At 26.2% G+C, this 27,486-nt stretch overlaps 1 protein-coding gene across 1 annotated transcript in view; it reads left to right on the forward strand.

Annotated features, from left to right (window-relative positions):
- Positions 1–27,272, forward strand: part of LOC129605990 (dual specificity protein kinase splA-like) — a 100,898-nt gene extending 73,626 nt beyond the window's left edge. Inside the window, exons 3-12 of the mRNA XM_055516032.1 lie at positions 21,708–21,890; positions 23,544–24,238; positions 24,296–24,509; positions 24,940–25,053; positions 25,111–25,212; positions 25,273–25,471; positions 25,569–25,684; positions 25,746–26,892; positions 26,949–27,047; positions 27,142–27,272. Of these exons, the coding sequence (XP_055372007.1) occupies positions 21,756–21,890; positions 23,544–24,238; positions 24,296–24,509; positions 24,940–25,053; positions 25,111–25,212; positions 25,273–25,471; positions 25,569–25,684; positions 25,746–26,892; positions 26,949–27,047; positions 27,142–27,272 (2,952 nt within the window). The 5' untranslated portion in view covers positions 21,708–21,755. The remainder of the gene's footprint in view (positions 1–21,707; positions 21,891–23,543; positions 24,239–24,295; positions 24,510–24,939; positions 25,054–25,110; positions 25,213–25,272; positions 25,472–25,568; positions 25,685–25,745; positions 26,893–26,948; positions 27,048–27,141) is intronic.
- Positions 27,273–27,486: the final 214 nt, after the last annotated feature.

A 27,486-nucleotide genomic window follows, 5' to 3' on the forward strand; every position in this document is an offset into this window, starting at 1 on the left:
CTCATTTAATTTACAACTCAAAGCACTCCTTTTTATGTACATACACATAAAAATCAATTGTAAACTAATTTATTTATAAATTTTACAATAATACATACTTATATAGTTGTGAATTTAAAATTATAAAATAACCTATTTAAATAATATCATGTGGAATTACGAATGACATTTAAACGAAACTGTAAATTGCGCCTTTACTTTGAATAATAAAATTCCTGTATTCTACAAAACACTATGGGCCTGATCGTCTATCTTGCTATTTTACTTGGCCAAGGAGAAGAATTAACTTTGATTAAAATTACTCATTTTTTAATTGGATTTTTACATTTTTTCTCAAATTATCTGCCGAACGTCTAACTTTGATAAACAAAGTGAATAAATTTTGTATGTATTTAGAAAAAAAAACGAGACACGCAATACAAAATAATTTTTCTCACTAGAAAGTTACGTTATACAAGTATATGATAGATACTCACATTCTTTTCACTTTCTGAGTAAAATAGTGAGATAGTCGATCAGGCCCTATGTTTTCCAATATGGGGGCTTTATCCTTAAGCAAATCAAAGCGTTATTTTAACATATTTTAACATAAAAGTAGCTTTCCGATAATTGTGAATCGAATTTAAAAATTTCATAAAACAAATTTTTGATAAGTGACAAACAATGTTATTCTATAGGTGCATTATTAAACTATGTTCGACGTAAATATGGAAAACGTCCTATTAAACTGAAAACTTTTGCTGTATTAAAATCCATATCATATATATGTATATACATACATATATATATATGTTTATATATATATTTTACATATATATGTATATATATATACATAATATATATACAAAATATTTATATATATAGTATAATACTGGTTTCTAAATGTGTGCATATGCGATGTGTCTGCGATAGTCAATGAATTGCTATAGCCTGTTTGTATATCCATACGTGCGTATGCTTATGTATATACATTTATGTGAGGAGTTCATTTATGTATGCATCCATGAAAAGAATATAGTACATACATAACCATAAATTACTTGGGTTGAAAGCGAACAATGGAATGAAAAAAGAAAAACAAAGCGAAGGAATACACACGATATAAACTTGAAGATAAGAAAAAAATGGACAAAAAACAGTAGAAATCGATATAAATGACCAATTAGTATATGGAAGTCTCAAAAGTGAGACAAAAGAAAAAGTGATAGAAATAAACAAAAAATAGGTTATGATGGAACGAAAAGAAATAAAAAAGAAAAAATGATTAGAAACAAAAAGAGACAAAATGCTTCATTGCAAAATTACATTAAGTATTGCAAAAATGCAAAATCGAAACACACAAGAAAATTTAATTGCACAGCACATTGTACATACATACATAAATTGTGTGAGTTGCTTGGTGGTATCGAAATTCTGCAGTTTCTTTTTCGATTTTTTTGATTTTTCCTTCTTAAAAGAGCTAGAAACTGGGGAACTTCAAAATGTTATTTAAATAGTACAAATTTATATTTTCTGCGTGATTAATTGTTATGATTTTACGTCTAATTTTTTTTTAAATATAAATGCCACAAAAAATGTGGTTGCTTTCTCCAAAAAACGAACCTGCAAAAAACTTTCTGTATAGTCTATCTATGAAAATGAATTTTGTTCCAAATAAATTTTTCTTATGAAAGAAGTACTTAAAAATACAAGGTATGTACATATTAAGAATTTTACATTTTAGTTTTATTCCCTGCAAAACAGTTTACTTCATTTTCAATCTATTTGAAAACATGCACACACATATCAACTTGGATTATCAATATTCCGATATGTTCACTTCTTAAAATTCTTGTAAAGGTCATTATAAATTATTTGTACTGTGTAATGAACCTGATCGCGAAATTTTTATTATAAAACAAACACCACATGTACATGCTTATGATTTGCTTTTTTTTTGGATTATTTTAGTTTTTTTTTGTGTGCGGCGTTCGTTCGTGTTATATTTCTTCTTACATTCTCATATGTGTACATATGTATGTATGTAATGCACCTTATTTATTCAAATATATTATAATATTGTATATTTTTTAAATATGTACTCAATATGTTGTAATAAAAAGTATCTCACCATAATAGCGGAGTATTTATGCATGCCCATATCTACACAAAATAATTATTTACATACATACATAGACACGTACAAACATTGTACATACTTGTGTACTTTAACAATATTTTTATAAATTTGTGTGTAGGTTTCAGCTTACAATTTACAAGTTTGCACAAGCTTCTGGTTTGTATAACATTCTTTATTTTATGGCTTTTGATATAAAAAAGTGTGACGTCAAATAAGTACACCATAAAAAATATACAAAAATTTTTTGTTTTTCAATTAATAAATTGTTAAGTTATTTTTTTATTATTAATCTTATCAAATTTATAATTAACATGTTAACAAGATACAAATATAGGTATGTACATACATAAAAATTAAGTTTATATGAAATTACTTTGTGGATTAGTTAAATAGGAAACCCCGACAAAAGAATAATACCAAGAGATAATTTATGATTTACTTTTAAATTCGTACTGTAACTAAATGGCAACAATGACATTTAGCTAATTTTTATACTTATACTTTGGCTACATAATAATGATAATAAAAACAAATTCTTTTGTTGCTTTTCCTACATATTGACAAATACCATAAAAATATCAGTTGTCATACTTATAGGCCTTAGGATGTCATGAAAAATATGAAATAATACCAAATTTGTTTTTAATAATTTTAGAGATTTTCTTGAGATAATTATCCGAAAATATTATTTTGCAGCTAAAAATTCATTTTACAATTACTTTGAAATATTATTAATTTAATATTTTAATGATTTCTGATGTTCTTCAAATTATTAAATCTTTATTTGACTAAATAATTTTGTGTATTGTGTAAGCTCCACATATTTCATCCCTAAATACGTTGTAACATATCAAAATCACATTTAATATAATAAATTTTTGAGAGATACTCAAAAAAAAGAAGAATATGTGAAATGAAATTTTTCTACAGTAAGTGTTAAGAAAAGCTGCCCAATAAAATTTTAGAAAAATTTGTAATTTTAATAATATTTCATATCCAATTAAAAAAAAGTTAATTATGTTAATTATTTAACTAGCACTATTCAAGTACTTGTCGAGTTTTTAAATTAAAATCAAATGCATCTAAAATATAATATAAGGTAGAAAGGAAAAATATATTCATAATTTGATAAAAGTAAAATTTTAATGGACATCCGTTCCAAACATTTTATATTTTCATTATTAATTTCAATTTTAGACTCTTAGGTATTTATTTTGTAATAAAAACTTCAAATTATTCGCTTTTTCATATTGCAGTGTCTTTAGACGAGACTAATGAAAATGTAAGCAGTTGAATTATCTTAAAAGTGAGTTGTAAATAAGAGAACATTAGACTCGTATTTTTACTAACCAACATCTAAACACAAAACAAGCGTCTAAATCCATTCACACATACACATACATAAATGTATACAAGGTTTAGTATAAGTCTAGTTTTTTTCAAAAACTCAGGGACCGTTTAGTCACTTAATTTTGGAAGATTAAGTGGATTTAAAATTTTAGCGGATATGTACAATACATATCAGGAAAAATTTGTAAAACCAATTGAATTTTATTGGTGAAATTACATATGTATGTATATGTACATCATTATGGAATATAACTGTTTAACATTACAAAAAGAAGGTGGCAGCAATTCCAATTCAAAAATTACAAAAGTAAATGGCACAAAAAGTGAGATGCAGACTGAGGCAATTAATTCCTTTTAGAAAGAGGAAGTACAAATATGTTTGTAAATATGTACCTACGAGTATATCTAAAGATCTTTGTAAATATAATTAATGCATAATAAGGAAATTAAAATTCAAAAATGCTTTGTTGTTAGAATTTTTGTTTAGAATTCAAATTTATTTTTGCTATTGATACGTTTGGATGTTTTGCAAGTGGCATATAAACTCTTTAGGAAAATACAAAATAGTACATGTATGTACACATCATTGTCGAAGTCAAGGCCTTGATTTTTGTTACATTAATTGATACATACATACATACATATATAGTAGTTAAAATAATTCGCGTGAGAGTGTCGATTAAATTATTAATTTATGGATTGGATCTATTATTCCTAAATGGTTTTATGATCCAAATATAAGAAAGTACATAACATGTATGTATATTTTACGCAAATAATTATAACCAACATTATTTAAGTACAATAAAACGCGAAAAAATAAACAAATATGTACATACATACATATGTACACATGAATTTTTATAGGTACATAAGTATCTTAAACTAATTTTTTGATCATACATATTTTGCTTTTCTTATTTTTTCTTTTTAAAATGTTCCATTTTTATATTAAGATCGGTGTAATCTATAAAAATTTTTACATATTTTTCTACTTAAGTTGTTTGTTTGTTACTTTACTTATGTGTTTATGTAAATACGTAAATAGATGATGCCTGTGTAAAAACATACGCTTTCTTGTACATATGATATATATTTTATATGTAGATATACATAAATATTTACATATGTGTCTGTGTATTAAGCATGTCAATTGTATGCACATACATATGTACATAAATATATTTATATTTTCCGTTTTTATTGTTTTGTTACATGTCTCTTTCTGGTTCAAAGAATCACTACTCATCGGATGTTTTTTTTTATATATACCTAATGTAAATAGATACATGAATACGTATCTTAATATGTATATATTTAGTTACCAAACAAAAAAGAAAATTAAGAGAAAAAAACAAAATTGATCTGACCTACTCTTGGTTACAAATTCAACCTTAAAAAACATACTAGATAACAGTAATCAAAGAATTTGTAGTACATACTTATGTTTTGCAACTGCAAAAACGGAAATATGAAAATGTTCCGATTATTGTAACATTGTTCAAGTTAATATTAACTTCCAAAGTTTTTTGAAGTTTTCTTTGAAATAAAGTAAATTAAATGGTCAATGACACATATTTATTCGACTAATGCTTTCTATTCCCAAGTACTCATTTAATTTATACCAGTTTGATTGATTAAAATTTGAGATCAAGAACGTTATACTGAAACATAATTAAAATAAAGGTGCTCAATATTATGACGAATCGCAGTGTTTATATACGGGTATGTTTTGATAAATGATGTTAATGTCCATCATCAGTCTCATATGATGACATTCCAATCGGAAAAATTTTATTATTATATGCTTCTTAAATTTTACTGCTGGCAAACCATATCCACACACACACACAATTAACAAAACAAAAAAAAAATAAAAACCAAAATAAAATTTTTATTTCATTTTTTTTTTTCTTGAAACGATTAAAGTGAAAAGTAGCGCATAAAAACGGTAATATGGCGGAGCATTTCAATTTTTTTATTGTTTTAAATGATCAAGTTTAATTTTTCTATAATTTGAAAAAAAATACAAGATAAAGGGAAAAGATATTTGTGTGAATATATCATACATATGTACATATGTACATACAAGTGCATATGAATGTTTGTGCATATTATTATAATATTGTAAACTGATGATGTGTATTTGGTATAAGTGCTTGGATTGCATGTATGTATGTACATACCTATCTATATACATATATACTTATATTTTGTGAACGTATTTATTTATTTATTTTTATTGGATTAGAAAAGATATTGAATTTAAAATCGAAATTTTTCTTATTGTATTTCTTAAAAGTTATTTTGGCAACTTTCTAAATATAAATATGTATGTACTCGTACATAGATACATATTACTTAGGCACAGATCCATAAATAAATACATAAATTAAAATCCGTTTTAGTTTTTGCTACTAAGTATAAGGCAGATTCCTTTACAAAAGAATGTTTCATTTATAAACTTTGTTCCGGAGTGTTATATTAAAGAATTCTACTCCTTTACAAGAAACTTAAAAATTAGATTTAAAAATTTAAATTCAAAATTTGAGACATTTTAAGATTTTTCTAAAAAATCAAACAGAAATAAAAAAAATCCTCACAAATAAGAAACATTCACACCTATTTCATAATTTTCAAATTTAAGGCTGTTTCATGGGAATTTAAAAAGTTTTACAATATTTTTATGATGAAATGTACATATAAAGTACAGTATATCAAATTCTTTTCAATATAATCATTAGATCAAATATATGTATATAAATTATAATCTTTTCGAACTCTTTATAGTGTACAACGCAATATTAATTAGTTAACTTAGACTAATCAATTGTTACAATCCGTGTACTTTGTACTTTAAGCAGCTACATACATATATAGTTATTTAATAGTAGGTACTTAAACTTTCGTTACAAGCGAATGTAAATATGAAATATGTATGTTTTTAATTTTTTAAGCGAAAAAACTAAAAAATTGGAACACATCACCTTCTCCTCCATTGCAAGCAAATGCCAGCAGTCAGACAAATACTTACATTTTCCCATATTTTCTGATAATTATTTCTAAATACATACATATGTACAAACATACAAACGTACAAGAATGCGCTTTTTATATTTTTGAATATGTTCTAATTGTATTTTACTACACAATTTTTCTGTACTAATCTAAATTTGTAAAATCGGAAATTTGCTCTTTTAAACTCAGCGTGAAAACTTAAAATGCAAACGTAAAATGTAAATTTTTTTGTTATAATTATTTTGTTTGATGTTTAACAGCATTATTTTTTTAATGCTTTACATAATATGTATACTTTAAAAACTTTGATTGTTAGGCTATTTAAACGGAAATAATGGGACACTTTGCTCCGTAACGGCGGAGGTACTTAGGAAGGAAGATCTTAAGCGGGTGCTGTACGGAGTGGGGGCACAATAAATCCTTATTCGCGGTGACAATACACTGTTCGGGGTAACAGTGTAGAAATTTACAAACCTTCAAATGTACTAGATAGTTAATTTGGATATTTTACAATTATAATATTTATTTACATATGTATATACTTACATTGTACATAAAAACTATTTGTATAAAAGTTCACGTTATATGTACATATGCATATGCTAGTTGGAACCGGCAGTGTTTAATTGAATTAGTGTGAATCACAGCGCAATAAAATGTTTTTCTTCTTATTATTTAGTTAATGCCATACTTACATAAACGTACATACCCACATATTATGTTTATAAATTAAATCTCAAATATGCAATATATAAAATTGTGTCCATTATATGAACACATCTGTATATACATATATGCATACTTTTATTAAAAAAATCAGTACAATTAATAGACACAATACAAATACAATTTATTTCATGTGCATGCGTGTGTACATATAGTTTTTTTTTTCTTTAATAAATAAAACTTCCGGTTAGTTTTGTATAAAATTCAATAAAAATTTTTTAGAGATAATTGTGCAGTCTATTTACGTCTTAAAAACATAATATATTGTTTTGTATAACTATTGCTAGACCAATTAGAAAATATTTTAATATTTTTTGGTCGGTTAATGCACATAAGTATATGTTATGCACATCTTTTCATATTTATGAATGTACATACGTACATATATACAAAATAAACATTCTTGTGTATATAATTATGATTTACCGCATTTTTTGTTATTTTTCTTACTATAACATTACAATAATCAAACGAACCGTATTTTCTAAATTTTTGTTTATGAATAAAGTGCTAGAAAACATTTTTATTAACATTAAATAAATTCTAAAGTTATTCTATTATATGTATGTACATACATACATATAGTATTAATTGATATTCTTCTTTTAATTACTCCAACATTTATCGTTATCCAAACATCTTTTCTGATATTATAATAATTTTGTAGCCGGGTCCCTACTTTTGTAAGTTACTCGTATAACATCCAAAAACTCATTACATAAATGGTTATATAGACGTGCTCCGAAGACATTTGTCATTTCGAATTTTATCAATAATCTGCCCATTTAAAAATTTTTCATATTTAAATATTCATGAGTTCAAAACTCGCCACATGTTATGTAGTTACATATTAAGTTCATAATATCATAAGAACCAAATTTTATTTCTTCTTCAGATTTGATCCCTTATTAGAATGTCCACGATAGAAATAAAATTAAAAATTAATTTTATTTGAGAAATTAATTGTTAACAGATAATTTATTTCGAAAATATATTAAAATACTTACTTAGTTAATTCTTTTTAAAGTACAAATTTAAACTATGCTATTAATTAAGAATATAAAGAATTAGTTCAATTAGAGGGTAAAATTTTGTATCGTGTTATACATAGGAAGAAAGTTATTATATACATCCGAGTACCTGCGTACATGTATGTATACTTGTATGTTAAGCCTTATAGTTAAAAGAATTGAGGCAACGACAGAATATGTATTTAAAAAATTTCACTGGAAAATTATTTATTTAATATATTGACGTACATAAATACATATTTAAAAAATATGCAGTCCGATATTTCTTAAGACGATAAGGTTAAAAAAACTTAAAAAAAAAATTAATTATATACATAGTTATGCAAAAATTTTGATTGCTTTCGAAAAAAGGAGATTTTTGATTGCCTTCCTCGCTTGTCTGATTTTTTAATACTTAGCTAAATTTGAATAAAAATTTATTTAAACAAATAGTTTACACGTTGCATACGTTACATACATACATAAATCCATACTTGTTTTAAAAAAAATGAAAACATAAAAATCCTATACATGAAATATTTGTATTTGGATGACAAAAAACTGTTTGCTGTCGTGCTCGACGGTGCGTGAATCTTGTTGAAACTGAATTCTGCTTTTGCTTTAAGGAACGGAAAGGTCAAGAATAACGGATCTTTAATAGGCTTTAGTAATATTACGTCTGTTTTATTTTCTACTAACTCCATAATTATTATCGGCTACAAGAAAAATTCACGAAAATATCTGGTCGCTCTTCTTTCGTTCTTTTAAGTCTTACATTTTACGACAACTTATTATTACTACTAGGACTATTAAATTTTGTAACTGTATGTAACTGTAGCATTCTTGTTAGAGTTAGAAAATAAAATGATTGAAAAAAAACACCTGTATTAATAAATTTGATGCATGTATTAATAAATAACTGATTATCAAAAGTTAAGGTGCATTGAACAATTATAAATTTAATATAGTAATATTTAATTTTCTACTTGCAACCATTAAACCTCTTGCTATACCATTTATGCAATCAGCTAATATTGTATCACCTATTTTTCCAGTATACCAACCAATATTGTCACCAATTTTAATGTTACATCGAACAAAATTGTTTCAAACGAAATTAAGTCATACAATTTAAAAATTTATTCCAATCATTAACATCTTTGCCCAAAAATGTGAATAATTAGTTTTTCGAAACATCAAAATATTTATTCCATTTTATAAAAGGTTTTTAATCTTATTTCGGGACTCACTGCGCCTGTTTAACTAGTGCAACTATATTTTTCAATCATGTACCGAATAAATTTTAATATTTTTTCTAAACCATTATTCAGAAGTTACATAAAAAATTTTCATGACTCCTGTATTAAATTAAAATTGCCTCGAGCAAAGTTTTTTTTGCAATTTTCTTGATTACAAGTGTACATCTTAAGCTGTATAGGCTCAAGTGTAATATGTATAGGCTCAAGTGTACAACTTAAGTGTACTACTTAAGTAATCCACATACATATATATAAGTATACGAATTGCATTCTTGTATTGTAATCATTTAATATATGCGTACCAAATATACATAATATATAAAAAATTTATATATTATGTACTTATCCGTATATAAAAAAAAAACAAAATGAAAAAAAATCTAAAAACCAAAATTCTGATTAAAAGCCAATTATTTTTTTCTTTTTTTTGATTTATTAGAAATATCTACGTTTTTGACAAATCTTAGTTAAACCAAACAGAAAATATTGTAATATTTTTTTAATTTATTAAATTTATAATTAAATGTTCAAAAAAAAGCTACGTTCGTTAAATTTTATAGAACTTTGACCAAATTTCATTTTCAAACTAAAACTTGAAAACCAAAAATAATAAAGGGAACAAATCAAGTTTTTTGTTTCCTGGAAGTTTGTTTCTCTGCAACCCTAGAGATGAAAATTCATATAAAATCTTCGAGAAATACAATAAAAGATTTAAAATATTTCTAATTATTATAAAGATTTAAATAATTTCTAATTGAAAATTAATTACAATCAAAATTATTAACACATATCTAGATATATACATACCATGTATAGGTTATGTTCTGAAGCCTATAGCATTATTGTTAAGCTCAAGTTGTATAATATTATGCTCATCAAATTTTTAACCTTTAATTAAACAAAAATTTTTGTAATTAAACCCAACTATCAAAAATAAAGGAACATAGAAGTAGGGGCTTTTGAGCTAAATTCATTGTTAATTTCAATATTATAAAAATAAGTTTGCAGCAAAAAAGTCATGGTAAATAATTCAAGAAAATTTATGTGTATGTTTATTCGCACATATGCCTACTTACATAGGTACATTTTACATGCCAATTTATTCTATTATGTATTTATAGTAATTTCCTGGCGAGTTTCGATTTGACATGTTGTTCCCGTTTTATGGTTAAATTTTATTTGCTATAAAGTTATCACTTTCTTGGTGAATATTTAAGTAGGCTAATAAAACTTAATGAAAAATCAAGTTAAGAGCTTTTTAACAATTTTAATTACGTACATATTATGTATGTACATAAATACATTATGTATTTAAATTTTAAATGAATGTTGTTAAGTTAATTTTTTTAGTTTATTTTATTTCTTGTTATTCATTCGTCTACCTGAAATTTTTCTTCTTTTTTAAGTATTACAAAATTTTGTATATGTAAATATGAATGTATGTAGTTGACACGTATTTGTATCTGTTTTTTTTCACCAAATTCCCAACATTATCAAAAATATTTTTATTTTATTTTTTTAACCGCTCTACTAGTTTGTTTTTTTTTTTTTTTTATAATCTTTAAAATTATTGATGATCTCATCATTAAATCTTCAAAAATTAATTGCAATATACACATTTAGTTACATAAATTTTTATGTTTCTTATGTACATACATACATAATGCTTTTTCGTAAATCTCAACGCGGATATAAAATATGTTTACTGGAGCATATTGGTTATAACTATAAGTATATTTTCAACAAGGAATATTTTGCGGTACTTACATACATCTAGATATACATATTTATGTATAAATACTTATAAAATATACATATACGTATGTTATATGGGAGGTGTACGTATAACGAAATATATTTTTATATTTTTATAGAATAAATGTTTGTGCAAATTTAATTATATGTAATCGATCTTATTGTTTTTAAAAGAGAGATTGGAAAAGAAAACCTAAAAGAAAATTCAAAAGAAAAGAAAAAATGAATGAAAATTTCATTTTGAACTTGATTTTACTTTAATTATAGACTAAAAATGTGTATTGGTTGTTAAAAAATAATAACTACAGTGGTGGCCAGATGTACATACCTATTTAAATCAGGGGCTAAACGAAATTTTTTAATCAGACTGTATTTTTTCTATTTAATCAGAAAGTAGAATTTCTATTGGTTATATTGTATATACAGTAAAACCCGCTTAAGTGAAAGAATCCAATTTTTGTAAACACTTATCCGAGTAGAGCTCTTAACCGAGCCCGTCTATCTGCGCAAATAAAAGTAACTAAGCGGACTTTCAATAACGTTTAACAAATTATTCAAAATATTGACTTAAATATGTAACTAAATGTATAAAACAAAAACTAAATTTTATGTTTTTAAAACCTTTGGTCTGAGGCAGCAAACCTATTCATTTTAAAACAAATTAAGAAAAAAATTAATGCACTTTAAGATTTAACATTTATTTGAAGTCAGAATCAGTCAAAGGCTTGGTTTGTTCATGTATAAAATTCAATTAAAAATAAGTATATAAAATTCTGAAATACAAGCATCCAATTTCACAAATGCCCATACTGACTTTAAAAAAAAGTCTTGGAAAAAAACATAAAACAGCATACTAAATCAATAACATTTGTTTACAATTTTTTTTCAATTAAGTAAATATATCAAAATATTTGTTGAAGTTACTATTGTAAGGATAATTTTCCTTAAGGTTTCCTATAGCTTAACTTTCTATAAAATTTTAATATTCTCTCTAAATGAAAAAGAGAGAATAAACTGTACATAAGTACAATTTTTGAGTAAATTGCAGTGTCCACCACTGTATGAATTTTATTTTAAAAATTTTTATAACAAAAATATAAGATTAGATCTTTGATATTTCATTTTTCGTTTTCTTCAATTAATAAAATGTAAATGTTGAATATGAAATTTAGTAAAAGTTGACTTTCTAAAGCAAAACAAAAAAAAATTATGTACATATTGGAATCTGTTATTAGTGCTGTAATTTACGTAAAATTAATAATATGATTGTATGACCATGGATACTAGTTTGAAAAATTTGATATGCGTATACTGATAACTGTGTTTGAATTTACATTTGTTTGGGTACCTGTGTTCAAAATAGTGTTATATTATATATTTAAACTATATTTTTATTGAAAACTTAAAATAAAGTAACATGGAAAATGTTAAAATATTGTTGAGCAGTATACGCTATAAAATTTTTTGGTCTTCAAAAAAATCAGGAGCAAAATTTATTTTTCATAAAACAGTCTAGGGAAAAATGTACTTAAATATGTAATATGAGCTAGTTATACCAAAAATTCCTATACATCTTTATGATAAAACCTTCAAAAATTATTTTTTCCAATTAACAAAGTAATGAGTATGACGATAAAGTAAACTTCAAGTTAACTGTAAAATAAGAGTCAATTGAATCGGGTTTCAATTAAATTTTAATTCCTCTATATCCTTTTATTTGTTACTTGTATTAAAGTCGTGATTAGCGTATATTTAATTTTACAATAATTATACTTCAACATATATTGAAGATTAATGAAAACAATTATTTTGAATTTTTTGTGAAATTTACAGAGTACCCTTATTTGAATGTATGTAGGTATTTGTATATATTCGAGGATTCTGATTTTCTATACTAGTTGATTTAAGTAGATTAGAATCAATCTAATTTGAAATATTTAAAAATAAATACTTATGGTAAGGGATGGTTACTGCCTACGATGTCACTGCCACCCTGTACAATAAAATTTTCAATTTTAAAAGTAATTTTTTTGATTCGTCGATTAAATTGCCGACACTTATCAAAACCATCATTATCTAAATAAAATACAAAGGGCGGTAAAAGTTTTTTTACAGGTATTCTATGCTTGGTCCGAGGGTTGTCTTTCTACGATAAGAAAAAGGTTTGGCAATATTTTTCCGATTCTAGGTGTAAGATTTAGGTGTGCATACTTTGGTTTTTTTAGAGAAAGATTATCTATAATTATCTATATAACTATAAGTTCGTTTTTAATGGCGTTATAATCTTTAATGTACGAACAATTTGCTCTTGAATTTTAGGAGCAGAAAATTAATAATTATGAAGTTAATATCCTTTTGTACCAGTTTGTATATATGTATGTGTATTTTACTGTGTGAAATTTACGTTGATATGTCAATTGAATCACGTTACTTATAATGAGAATGTTTGTAAGCCTTACTTGAAATTAAGTTACATACTTATGCATATTTTCATTTATAAAAATCCACATGTATAGAAACATATACATACATATATAAATATGCATGCATGAACTTATGCATTTATATATGAATGCTTTTATGCCATTTCTGGGACACTCAACATGTTTGCCAATGTCAGCGGTACATCAGTGGCGGAACAGCAACATATTTTGTGTATAAGCATAATATTGCTTTTTTGTAATCATATAATTTATAAATATTAAAATCTTTCATATACATTATTATATGTACACGAATATATTTACTTAGTATGTAAATTGATAAAATGCAACATCGATAATGAAAGTTGCATTTTTAAAATATTTTTAAAACAGAAATAAAAATAGCAATCTGCACCATATGGGATCACAAAAGCGCATTTTTTACATCATCTTGTGAACGCGTAGATGTAGGTTAACATTCATGCATTTCTACGTTATTATGCGTATACATGCATACATGTGTCATAAATATTTTAATATACTTATATACGTTTATATTAAAACTAAAGCTCAACACATACTTACGTACATAGTACACGTACATAATATTTAAACAAAAAAAAGAAGTAGATTAGGACTGCTGTCTTCTCGAATCTCAGATTTTAGTTATGGAAAAGAAAAAGAAGAAGAAGAGAATAAAAACTTGCCAGTTATAAAAACAAAACGAAAAAATACAAAACTGGTTTAGCTTAACGTTTTTTTATTTTTAATTTTTTTTTGTTATTTTGTGATTATATCAGATTTTAATTTTAATATATTGGGGGATACAGGTTAATGTCTGCATAAAATCGCTATTAGCTCAGTTTTTTTCTTTGCTTCGTTTTATTTAAAAAAATAAATAAAAAAGAAAATACACAATACAATTTAAGTACAATTTATCGTTATCGTTGATCATCATAATGACGACGATGCTGATGGTAGAAATTTTATGACGAATATTATGGTATTAAGTCTCTACATATGTAATATATAAATATACACATGTACATACATACATAATGTTAGAAGTCCTACAAATCCTTTAAATGGTACTTATTTGTCAAAATTAGTTCCGGATTTGTTACCGTAAAAAATATTCAAATATTTATAACTGAAATTCGAATGTTAGGCTAAATTTGCTGTTAATTTCTACAAGTTCCAAATAAAAATTAATTATTTTCATCAAATTAGGTTTTATTAGTTACATAAGTATATACAAAATATTTGCATATAAAATGGTTCATAAAATATAGACATGATTATCTTACATTAAATTATTGCAAAAATTGTATGTACATATATTTATATTCATATGTATGTACATAAAATTATTCCTAAAAAAGAAAGAAAATAATTTTTCAAGACAGGTGAAAAATATCACAATATTTGTGCTTTTTATTGACATTTCATAATTTCTACCTTATTTTATCTTAATAAAATTAATTTTGTAACATTGAGATTAAGATAAGATAAAGTCATTACTGACATTATTTTTTGATTATGTAAATGCTAAGTGAAGCACATAAATAGTTAATTAATGATAAAATATGTAATTAATGTGCATACGTATGGTACATATACATATGTATGGAACTGCTAAAAATTATACAGAAATATATGAATAAACTAAATAATCATCTGTTTATGTATTACATTACAAACACTTCTAATTTACATTCCATTTGTATTAAAACTTTTTTCAAATCAGCCTTGGATATTTTTTTGAAACCTTCAATTTAATTTTAAAAATTTTAAATTATTTAAAATGTTGAACAAATTATTTGAAATGAAGAAAAAATCAACTAAAGTTTTATATTGTTCTAGTATATTTATAACAAATTCTTGAGTCTACAATAATTATGAAATAAATTAATTAAAAATGTTAACAAATATTTTTTAAGTATTTGTTTGAAATTCGGTGCCATCACATAACCTCCCTAATTGTATGCAATGCGTTTGCTCATTAAAAGGTCAGTTATAAAAAAATGGCTATTTTTTTATTATTTGTGCCTTTGTTACCATCAAGTTTGATTTAATGGTTCAATTATTAGGTGATCAAATACTTATGTGTTATTAACTAGTTTAAATATGTAAAAAATTATAATTATATAAAGGCATACATACATACATATCTGTTGCATTCGCCGTAATTTCTAATATTTCGTACGCAACATCCGTAAGTTAGAAGAAAAAATATTTCTTATAAGGTAAGTGTCTCTAACACTGACAGTGGCGGTAATACTGACATATACGAGGTTTTTTTTTAATTATTAAGAGATTTTCTCTATACAACATATATATATTTTTTTATTTCTAGATTAATTCAAATTATCGCAATACTTTCTTTTATTTAGTTTTTAAATAAGGTAAGTGTAGCTAATACTGACAGTGGCGGTAATACTGACATATATGAAGTTTTTTATAATTATTAAGAGATTTTCTCTATACAACATTATATATTTTTTTATTTCTAGATTAATTCAAATTATCGCAATACTTCCTTTTATTTAGTTTTGAAATAACTCCAAAATATTGAACATAAATCAGTTTTGTTTCCATAGACATAGCAATGGTGGGTTGAATTGGAGAATTTCTTATACTTTTTGCTTAATTTTTCCGATTTTGTTTTTATTGCTTTTTGACTTATTTGAGGGTTAAAAATATATGAATTTATATTAAATTAAATAATTTGATTATTTTTTATCTTATTTTATAAGTAATTCGGAGTAAAAACATTAAATAAATAAGAATTTTAACAAATAATTTCTGTCAGTATTAGAAACATCTAAAATTCGACCATGCTTCTATTACTGACATATGTGTCAGTAATACGTCAAAAATCCGTATTTTTATAAATGTCGTCATTTTTAAAATATTTAAATTTTTATTTTCGTATTTATTTAATTAAAATCGAATTTGAATTTTCTTTCTAATGTCCGAATTCTGACACTAAGAATTTACTACAGGTTCGGAGTATTTTACCTTTAAAAACTGGTGTCAGTAATACGATCTAAAGATGGTCAATATTATGTACAAAATTATGTCAGTATAAAGTTTTAATTTTGATATTCATTTTAATTAATTAAAATAATTTCTTTATACTTTAAAATTGTTTAAACTATTTCAGTCAAATGAAAATCGATTACATTTGTGAAAACCTATATCTGACTTCGACCTTTTTGCCTTTTTAATAGTGATATTCGTCTAATAAATTGTGTGTCAATATTGTATACAATACTGTCAATAAAACAGTACAATTCGGTTTCTAAAAAAATGCTTTAAAATTACTGTAAACGTTAACGTCATAACAAATATCACAACGGAAATGGTTCTCTTTAAATAAGAAAAGTAGACCTGTTTAATAACCCAAAATGTTGTTCTAAAAATTGAGAATGGGTTGCTTTCGTTTCGTACTTAATACATAAATAGTCTTGTTAAAGCAAAAAGCAGCTTTAGAATAGGCTTATTAGCAGCTTTAGAATATATTGATCTGATTTCTTACCATATTTTAGGTATTATTTAGGACATCATATTTTAAGTATTATTTATAAGAATACATTTGTAGCAAATATTACTTATAATACTTTATAAAACATTATGTAATTTCGAATTAGATTTTCATAAATATCTTTTAAAAATTTTTATTTATTCATTGTTGCATATTAAGACTACTAGCAAAAGTACATTCTACAGTAATAATAAATTCAAATCAGCTGAATTTCACATATTTTTACCTTTAATTCAATAAAAAATATGTTTTTTATTTTGGTTTGAATTATATTTTTATTCATTTTTAATTTTTTTTTAAATAAGATGAAATATCCGTAGAAATCTAAATTATTATTCCATTTTTATTGAATATTATCATTTTAACCATTTTAACCATTATTCATATATAGAATATAGATTACAGCATATGAAATTACATTGTCAGTATTAGGAACACAAACTGTCAGTAATAGACACAAACATTTGCGGTTATGTCAATATTAGGAACATTTTTGCTTTTCATTTTTAATCGAAAAATTATGAATTAAAAAATATTTTGATTAAAAAATTTTATAAAAAACATTATTCTCAATTATCCAAATTATTCAAAAAATCGGAAACACGATCATTTATTGTGTCCCACATATAAAATATCTCACGCCAAAGTTGAATTTGTTGCGAAATATGTCAGTAATAGGGACACTTACCTTAACTGCAAAAAATTAAACATAAATCAGTTTTGTGTTTATAGACATAGCAAAAGTAGGTTGCATTGAAGAATTTCTTGTACTTTTTGCTTAATTTTTCCGATTTTGTTTTTATTGTTTTTTGATTTAAGTGAGGGTTAAAAATATATGTATTTATATTAAATTAAATATTTTGATTATTTTTTTTGCTTATTTTATAAGTTAGTCGGAGTAAAAACGTTAAATAAATAAGAATTTTTAAAATTTATTTCTGTCAGTATTATAGGAACATCTAAAATTCGACCCTGCTTCGATTACTGACATATGTGTCAATTTGCTTTTTATTTTTGTTTGAATTATAATTTGATCCATTTTTTAATTTTTTTGAACAAGATGAAATATCTGTAGAAATCTAAATTTTTATTTCATTTTTATTGAATATTATCATTTTAACCCTTTTGAACCATTATTCATATACTTATAGAATGTAGATTACAATTTTTTGCGCATAGATCAATATTAGGAACATTTTTTCTTTTCATCTTTAATCGAAAAATCATGAATTAGAATATATTTTTATTAAATAATTTTGTAAAAAACATTATTCTCAATTTTCTACATTATTTAAAAAATCAGGAACAGAATCGCTTATTGTGCCCAAAATATCTCACATCAAAGTTGAATTTGTTGCGAAATATGTCAGTATTAGGGACACTTACCTTAAATATATTTAAATTTTCTTAAATATGTATGTATATAAAGTTTTACCTTTATGATACCTTTGTTTATGTATTTTCAAGTGTGTATTTTAAATTTTAAAGTAATACATTACTTATTGCTTACGTTATCAGTTTTAACCTACATTTACTTAAAAATATTGGCGCGAAGTAATATGAATTTACATACAAAAAATTAAGTATTCTAAAATTAGGTATAAATTAAATTAAGTAACGAATTCTTGTTTCTTTTGTTTGGTTTTTTTCGTCATTTTAAGAATCCGTTAAATTTTTTAAAGTAAATAATTGAATATGTGCACCAAGATATTATTATTTGCCGCTATTATGTGTTGTTCACACTGTATAGCTCCATATTCTTAAACTAAGTATTAAAAGTTCTCGTAACATAATATTTAATGTCTTTTTCTTAACTAACATAAAAATTTTTAAAAGTTGTGTTAATTTTTAGAAATATTATGCATTAACAAACACAATGTAGTTAAATATATGTATATATGTAGGCTACTTATACCGACTATAACTTTCGATAGTTCAGACATTCACTTAAAACTCGAATCAAGTATCTATAAATCAAACTTTAAATGTCAATCAGCCCATTTCAACTAGGACTCAATAGAAATAAGATTTGTTTGATTGACCACAAATTTAAGTTAATCACTACAGAATTTAAAAATTTAAATTTTCGTTAGTTTAGTTATCGATATATGCACAAACTATTTTAAAACTTAGCAAAATTGAACAAAAATATATGTATATCCGTACCATCAACCCGTGCAATTAAAAAATCAAATTTTTTTCAAAACCAAAATGTTTACAAATAAACAAAAATTATTAAAAAAACCGAAAAGCCTTGGGATTTTTTGTTTTTACTGATATAAAAACATTACGGTATAAAGTTTACCAATATCTCTGATCTTGATATATTGAACTATACTTTCTGTACTGTTAAGATCGTCATATTGATGTGTTACCTCTCAAATCTCAATATGAATCCTAATCGATTTTTACTTTTCTTTATTGGAGTAACATCACAAATTTATGTTAAACGTAGAGGAACAAGGGAAATCCGGAATTATAACACTATTATATAGTACGGTTTTTTCAATAAATTTTCATTATTCATGTACACACAGCATATTATACCAGCGTCACAATACATAATAGTGCTTGCGCATAAGTAAATAGTTCAATTTGCAAATCTTTTTTTTTTAAGTTTATATTACCTTAATTATTTTATGTATCCATTGCTTATTGCTAACTAATTATAATTTTATTATGGATATTTTATAACTTTCCATTAACTTTTCAATAGAAAAATAATTTTTAGGTTTATAAAATGGTTTAAATTTTATTTTTTCTTCTTTTACTAATATTAAATTAAAAAATATATTATAATTATTATAAGTACTTATATAATAATTTGAAGGTGAAAAACTCTCATTTTTGATTTGTTACGAATTCTTATTGCCAAAATTTCAAAGGTTGAAAATCTCAAAATAAATTATTAATAAAAATTAAATGAAATTTTATACGAAAATTACAAATTTGTTAATAATTTAAGCATAAAATGTTAATTATTTATAAAATAGTATTAAATGTGGATTTGTAGATCTTGTAACAAAAAGTAGACTGTGCAATTCGACCCATTGTTAAAAAATCTACATTAAATATTATGCCTTCAACTAAGTGCATAAATGACGTCTACAGTAATCTCCGAGGCCAATCTTTTCAGTAAATTTGCATATTTCAAAAGAATGTGCATCGAAGTCTTTCCTTTTTTCCACAGAATCTATAGACACCATCGTCCTCTGAACCTTTCTAATTTGGCATTTTGGTATTTATTCATGACTTTTCTGTAACATTTCTGGTCATAGTGATTTATTTTCTGAGCTCCTTCAACGTAAAAAGGAGTTATCACTCTTCACTAGCACTTAAGCCCGTTTATTACCTTCTATTCCAACGTGTCGTGATATGTAGCACAGAGCTACCGAGTTGTGCTCGTATTCATTTTGTCTTTAAAGATAGCCCAACACTCGAGCAGTTTTTCTCGAAGCTTTACTTTCTAAACAATTTGTTCTTGGGCATATGAGCGAGTGGAATGTCAATAGAAAATTTCTCATGGTCCCTAAAAAATCCTCGACTCCTGCCGCCGTGAATTATTCAAGGTTAAAAATTCTGAATGCCCAATTTATACTTTGGTCAGTACATATAAAAGCTACTCTGTTCCAATGCTCATGATTTGGCACTCTGTAATCTTGCAAATCCCAACATGCTGTCAGGAGAATGAGTTTCCTCAAAGATGTCGAGATCATCAATTTGGACTTTTGTAGTCTCGCAGTCGCCGTGCCCGTCTTTTACTTTCGAGCAAAAGTGCTAAAGCTTCCCACTCCCAACTAGGTTTCTCTTTTCAACACTTTTTCTCTTGTAATTAAAGTGTTCTTATACTGAAATTTCCAACAAGAACTCACCTTGCAGGTGAGTAGGGATATAAACAATAAAGGTGAACTCCGTCGGTGAGGCAACTGTCCGTTACCTGTAAAGTATGTTAATGCCACAACTACTTCCGTACTTTTTCTATTTGCGTTGATGCGGGTCTTGACAGCGGCTATTTCTCTTAGCGTGAATACCAAAAGTAAAACAAAAATAATACATTTTCTTATAAGAATGCAAGTTGTGCATAGGTCGTGCCCACAATCCCACACTACCTCTACATGTTTTGGCGTGGTGGATTTTCACCTTGGTTCGTCAGAATTTTCCTCTGGTCCAGAAAACGCAGGTCTCTCTAGAAACATGATTCTAACTATCCACCTCACCACGTTGCCTGAAACCTCGTTCGGTATTAAATGTTAATTTCATCTTTATTTGAAAAAAAAAATAACAAAGATTTGGCATATTCGTTAATTCAAAGGTGAATTTGGGTGAACCACTACTATCTTTAGGCAAAAATTTATGAAAAAAAAATCAATATACTTAGTTATTTTATTTTTTTCATAAAGGAATATAAGTACATTAAATTTTATACCCCTTACACATTTTTTTTCAAAACTAAAATAGCTATTCATTGAAGTTTTTTATTTTTTCTTTTTTTCTTTTTAGAGATTTTAATCAATAAGTTTCTTCACAAACTTTAAGAAATATATCTAAATGGCAAAAATGGATGTCGACGATGTTGTAGATTTAAGTATTGCATCTGGACAAGAACCTTTAACTACCCCTTCAACTGTTCAAGGGCTAAGAGCCATAGAAGAAAATTCAAATTTTACGTTAACTCCACTACAAATAGATAGCGAACAGCATAATTCCAACAGTGAAATTGGTGTTAGTAACAGCGATAATGATAAAAATAAAAACGTTGATGATGATAACCATCGTGATAATGTTAAAACAAAAGAAGATGATAACAACATAAATAATAATAACAATAATAATAATAATAATAAAAATAATAATAATAATAATGATAATGATGATAATGATGGTAATGATAAAAATGATGATAAGGATAATAATAAAAGTAATAATAATAGTAATAATACAAATATCGATAACACTAATAAAAACAGTGATAATAATAATAATACCAATTCTAAAGGAATAGATCCAGATATTGATAAAAACTATAGTGACTGCAAATATAATAGTAATAATGATAATAACGACAGTAATAATAAAACTGAAGCCAACAACGGAAAAAATAATAATGACGATGGCGAACATAATGATAATAATAAGAGTAATAATAATAATGGAAATAATAATAACAAGAATAATAATGACAACAATAATAGTAATAATGGTAATAAATATAATATTAATAATAATAATAGCAATAATAATCTCAATAACGATCGTAACAACGATGTTGTTATTTGCGGAAAGAGCAAAGATAACACAAACAACAATATAAATAAAAGCAGTAGTAGCGATAATAATAACAAAGATAACAATAGTAATAAAAATGATGACAAGAAAAATAACAAAAGTAATGATAATGATGGAAATAGCAACATTGATACAATTTATGATTACAGCAAGGTTAGCAGCGGGAGTAAGGATGGTAAAAATAAAAATTTTGAAATCGAACCTGGTAATAGTTTTAATAAAAAGCTAAATGAAAGTGAGAAAAATAGAGGTAACAAAATCAATAATGAAGATCGTGAAAGTAAAGTTAGTAAAAGTAACGATAACGATATAAATAATAGAAATGATAATGACAACAAGGACCTTAATGAAAGCACAAGTCATCAAAATAATGAAAATGTTAACAATAAAAATAATAACAAAGTTGATGAAAACAGTAATAATAAGAAAAATAAAGAAATCAATAATGATAATAATAATGAACCAGAAGCTGACAAAAATAAAAACAAAATTGTTGATAATCAAAATGATAATAGCTCTATTGCTAATTCGAGCAAAAGTAGTAAAAATTATTCTGGTAATAGTAAAACCAAGAATGATGATAATAGTCATGTTAATGACAACAACAAAAGTAATAATAGTAAGAATAAGAATGATATAAATACTAATAGCAATAACGGCAATAATATTATTAATGTTGACAATGATAATAGTAGTTATGGTAACAATGATAGTGAAAATAAAACCAATAGCAAACACGCAAGTAACAAAGAAAGCAGCTGTCAAAATAAAACCAACGATAATGCGGGCCAACACGATAACAATATCAATATCAATAAAAATGAAAACCGTAGTTTCAATAGCAACAGCAACGCAATTAATACAAGTAACCATAGTAGTGCTACCAATATGAGAATTGATAATATTAGAAATAACGAAAATAACACGGGTAGCAAAAATTGTAATGATAACAGTAATAATAACAGTAACAATAATAATAATAATAATAATAATAATAATAATAATAATAATAATAATAATAATAATAACAGTAATAATAATAATAAAAACAATAACAACAATAACAACTTTAACAATAACGTAAATGATAATGATGATGATAACAACAATAATAATGATAATATTACTAATAACAATAATAATAATAACAATAACAATAATTATAATAACAATAATAATAATAATAATAGTAACAATAGTAATAATAATATTACTATTAGTAGTAATTTGAATATCATAAACAATTCAAGTAGTGAAGATAAACCAATGAGACGAGTTCTACGTCCCAGAACTGAACCAAAATCTTATGCTGAGGCACCCGATATTGTCCTTTTGCCAGCTTCCAGGGTTAATGGTAGGCAAAGTAATCATCATCGTCAACAAAATGGAAATATTGATTCTGAATCAGATTATGATAGCGATGAAGAATTACCATTGCCTCCGCTTCCACCAATGAAAGAACTCACATCTGAAGAAATCAAAAGGCGTGATATTGAATTAAGGAAATTAAGAGAAGATTTAAGAAATGAGGAGACCAAATTAGTTTTATTAAAAAAATTAAAGCAATCCCAAATAGTGCTAAAAGAGAACTTCATTGTAACACCGGCTACAATTTCGCCAACTTCAAATCCATTAACTGCTATACCACAAGCATTAACCAAAGGCAGTTTAAGTGTAACCCCAACGACAGCGGTGCCACTACCGGCTCATGCTAAAAATACTAGAAGTAACGTAACAGCATTAAAGTAAGCTCTTTAAAAAAATGTAATACATAAAGTTCTTTTTAAATATTTCTTTTTTAGTAACAGTAACCGGAACCAACAAATAACAATTGGAAGGACGAATTCAGTACTTCCCCCTCCCAGATCTTCCCTGCCAGGTGGAGCAACTCTCACCGCTAGTAGTCCATTAAGAAACAACACAATATTGCCAAGAACAGGATCGAATCTCACAATTACGCCATCAGTGACAATAACACCAACATCTGCCCCTCCAGCTGGAGTAAAACCACGCAATGTGAGTCGCAGTAATGTATACAACCAGTTTATAATCAAAATGAAAATTCAATTTATTCTCCTCTGCCACTGCAACAATTTTATTCAGATAATAATAATGCTTATTTATTCCAATTTTAACTTCCTTCTATTCAGAAATTATCACTCTAAAAAAGAAATCATTATTATATATGCCTATAAACATATTATATACTCCTATATACAAACTCTGTTTCAAATCTGTCCATGTTACAATTCTGCTAGAATATTTAGGACAGTTTTTTATGAGTATTTTTCTAATTATATTGATTAATTGTAAATTAGATTAAAATAAATTTTTCCTACATACACGTAGTAACTAACAAATCTCTTTATTACGTCTGTGATCAGTATTTAAATATTTTAATTGACCTAAAATAACATAAACATAATATAAATTATAATGCAAGCAGCTTACTGTTACGGATAATCCCAAACAGGTACCTGGAACAATCAGTAATTCAGTTTCCATAACACCGGCCCCACCAATTAAACAGCAGCAGCAAAACGAAAATTTAAAATCCAAGGTATTATTTAATACATCTCCTGTCAAAGCTGGTATTAATTTAAATTCTTTTGTGCAGAATGAACGTATTGCATCGAGAGAGGATGTGCAAACTCCAGCTCAAAGACAGGCGGCAGCTAAATTAGCTCTTAGAAAGCAATTGGAAAAAACATTGCTCCAAGTAATTGATAATTTTTATTTTATGAGAACAAAAATTTACAAATATTTACGATTACAACAGATTCCTCCACCAAAACCCCCGCCACCCGAAATGCATTTTATACCAAATCCAAGTAATACAGAATTCGTATACTTGCTGGGTTTGGAAACGGTTGTGGACTATTTAACTACCAAAGATCAAAAATCTACAGTTTTACCTCCATTTAGATGCGCTCAATGTAAAATTGATTTTACGCCGGTTTGGAAATGGGAAAAACAAGGTAGTTGTATTTAAGGATATATACTTTTTCAATAATTTAGACAAAACGGTTAACAATTTCTAAACTTTATGAAACTAATTCGCTTTATATTTTTTAGGAAGCAAAGATCCAAAAGTTATATGTGAACAATGTGTCACAACTAATGTTAAGAAGGCACTGAAGGCGGAACATACTAACCGACTGAAGACTGCTTTCGTAAAAGCATTACAACAAGTATAACTTTATAAAAATATTTTGAAAACTGAAGAAATATATGTATTGTTGGTTATTTTAGGAACAAGAAATTGAACAACGATTAGCTTCGCAAAACAGTCCTTCACCTGTGGACTCTCATTCTTCAACACCCATTACTGTAATTCCACATCAGCAACCACCTCAACCGATAGTATCTGTTCAACCAATACCAATGAAATCACAAACTCCTACGCCATCCCAGACTCCAACGCCCCGTCCAACCCCACCTCCTCCACTACCACCTGCACAAGTTACTATAACTCCACAACCTTCACAACATCATCATCATCAGTCGCATCAGTCACACCAATCACATCAACATCAGCACCATCAAGCTCATCAATCACTTCAATCACATCAGTCGCATCAATCACATCAATCTCATCAATCCCATCAGTCACACCAGTCGCATCAGTCTCACTCCTCACATCAATCTCATCAATCCCATCAATCCCATCCAGCTCATCAAGTTCATCAATCTCATCAATCCCATCAAACTCATCAATCACATCAGTCACATCAGTCACATCAATCGCATCCATCACTTCAAGCTCATCAGTCACATCAATCACATCAATCGCATCAATCTCATCAATCACTTCACCAACAATCACACCAAGCTCATCAGTCACATCAGTCACATCAATCTCATCAGTCACACCAAGCCCATCAAGCACATCAATCTCATCAGTCACATCAGTCGCATCAACCACAGTCACAAACCCGTCAGCACCAATCACAACAGCAACATCAATCACAACAATCAATTCACCATCATCAATCACATCATTCACACATGCAGCAATCTGGACAACATCCTAAAAGTCAACCGACACCTCCTCCGCCGTCCCGAACACCGAGGCATGAGCAAAATGCCACACCGACACCATCTTCTGCTTCATCATCAGCTTATGACAAATATTCAAATGCTGCTGCTGCTGCTGCTGCAGCTCAGTTAACTGCATTAGGAAGTTTAGCCGGTTTACCAATGAATTTGGGAGCATTAGGAAATTTAGGAAATTTAGGCAATCTTGGTAACCTTGGTAATCTAGGAAATCTCGGTAATCTTGGAAGTCTTGGGAATCTTGGTAATCTTGGCAATATCGGTAATTTAGGTAACTTAGGAAATGCATCACCTGCTGCTACAACTGCTGCTATGCAAGCTTTTCAGCAACAGCTATTTAGGGGTAAGTTAAAAGATTATTATTTTTTTTCTGTAGTCATCAATGAAAGAAAATTGCAGGCTTACAGCAAGGTTTAGCATCTGGAAATCCTCAACAACATCATATGTTTACACCTCTATTATATTCATACCATTTGGCATTAGCGCAAGCAGCTGTTGGTACGTAATTTTTTTATTAAACTTAAAACTTGTATTTTTAACCTATAATTGCTTTAATTTATATATATTTTATGTTTTATGTTTTCATATTTAGCTGGAAAAAATCCACCAAGTCTAGCAGATATTCAAAGAGCAGCAGAAATACAAAGGCAATATTTACTTGAAATGATACCACCTCAAGCACCTGGACCTAGTAATAGCCGTCAGAATAACTGGAAAACTTAAAATTAATTTTAAACTATATATCAGAACTTAAAATAATTTTTAATGAACTACTTTTAAATTTAGACTTAAGACATTTAAAAAATCTAAAACTTTAAAGAAAAGAAACGAAAAATAAGATTCCAAATTATTAACTAAATTTCTTAGACACATGTTATGTATATATTTCTATATTCATATGTATATATATTTATGCATATGTACATATATATATAAT

This window comes from Condylostylus longicornis, unplaced genomic scaffold (genome assembly GCF_029603195.1).
Source record: "Condylostylus longicornis isolate FDR11 unplaced genomic scaffold, ASM2960319v2 ptg000016l, whole genome shotgun sequence".
Classification (NCBI taxonomy): Eukaryota; Metazoa; Arthropoda; class Insecta; order Diptera; family Dolichopodidae; genus Condylostylus; species Condylostylus longicornis.